Raw genomic sequence first — 1,522 nt, forward strand, 5'->3', positions numbered from 1 at the left:
CCTCATCTTCCCTCTCTCCCTTCCCCCTCTCTGTCCCCCTGCCCCCTCTCTCACTCCCCCCACCTCATCCGCTCTCTCCCTTTCCCCGTTCCAGAGCCCGACCACGAGCTGTTCCTGGTGTACGGGAAAGGACGCCCAGGCATCATTCGTGGAATGGACATGAACGCCAAGGTGCCCGACGAGTACATGATCCCCATTGAGAACCTCATCAACCCCAGGGCCTTGGACTTCCACGCCGAGACCGGCTACATCTACTTCGCCGACACCACCAGCTACCTCATCGGGAGGCAGAAGATAGACGGCACAGAGCGCGAGACCATCCTCAAATCCGGTGAGTCTGCGCGCGCCCCCGGCCAGAATGGGCGACCGTGGGTGCCAGGAGCCCTCAGCTGGGGGCCTGACTCTCTCCCCATAAGACATAGGAGCAGAAATTAGGCCATTCGGCCCATCGAATCTGCTCCATCATTCAATCATGGCTGATAAGTTCCTCAACCCCATTCACCCCATAACCCTTGATCCCCCTTGACAATCAAGGACCTGTCTATCTCAGTCTTTAATGTACTCAATGACCTGGCCCCCACAGCCTTCTGTGGAGCGAATTCCATAGATTCACCACTCTCTCTGGCTGAAGAAGTTTCTCCTTATCTCCGTTCTAAAAGGCCTACCCTTTACTCTTAAGGCTGTGCTCTTGGGTCCTAGTCTCTCCTACACCAATGGAAGCAACTTCCCAACATCCACTTTGTCCAGGCCATTCAGTATTCTGAAAATTTCATTTAGATCCCCCCTCATCCTTCTAAACTCCCATGAGTATAGTCCCAGAGTCCTCAAACGTTCCACATATGTTAACCTTTCCAATCCTGGGACCATTCTCATGAACCTCCTCTGAACCCGCTCCAGGGCCAGTACATCCTTCCTGAGATATGGGGCCCAAAACTGCACACAATACTCCAAATGTGGCCTAACCACAGCCTTACAGAGCCTCAGTAGTACATCCCTGCTTTTATATTCAAGTCCTCTCAAAATAAATGCCAACATTGCATTTGCCTTCCTAACTACTGACTCAACCTGCAAGGTTACCTTGAGAGAATCCTGGACTAGAACTTCCAAGTCTATTTGCACTTCAGATTTCTGAATTTTCTCTCCGTTTAGAAAATAGTCCATGCTTTTATAATTCTTACCAAAGTGCATGAGCAAAGTGTAAGTCCCCCCTGGACTCCTCTGGGCAGAGATTGGACAGGGCTCCCTTGTTGAGGTTGGCGGGAGGTGAGGGGAACTGGATGGAGGTCTAGCAAAATCGCGAGAGGCATGGTGGGACAGGAGGGTGACGACGACCTGCCTTTGTTCGGTCAGAGCAATGAGCGTGACCTGGTGTCATTACTGTCACGCGTGCCTCAGTACAGTGAGAAGTTTCTTTTTAGTTAAGAATCCCTACAGTGTGGAAGCAGGCCCTTCGGCCTAACAAGTCCACACCGACCCTCAGAGCATCCCACCCAGACCCATCCCCCTAAAACCCACCTAATCT

The 1,522-nt window shown here is 52.0% G+C and overlaps 1 protein-coding gene across 1 annotated transcript in view; it reads left to right on the forward strand.

The window, feature by feature from the left end:
* The window catches only part of LOC109926474 (low-density lipoprotein receptor-related protein 1-like), a gene marked incomplete at both ends in the record, with an annotated part of 5,343 nt that extends 5,012 nt beyond the window's left edge, over window positions 1–331 (forward strand). Inside the window, one exon of the mRNA XM_048594649.1 lies at window positions 95–331. Coding sequence (XP_048450606.1) covers window positions 95–331 — 237 coding nt within the window. The remainder of the gene's footprint in view (window positions 1–94) is intronic.
* Window positions 332–1,522: the final 1,191 nt, after the last annotated feature.

The sequence above is a fragment of the Rhincodon typus genome, unplaced genomic scaffold (genome assembly GCF_021869965.1).
Source record: "Rhincodon typus isolate 14 unplaced genomic scaffold, sRhiTyp1.1 hic_rhity00012303, whole genome shotgun sequence".
Classification (NCBI taxonomy): domain Eukaryota; kingdom Metazoa; phylum Chordata; class Chondrichthyes; order Orectolobiformes; family Rhincodontidae; genus Rhincodon; species Rhincodon typus.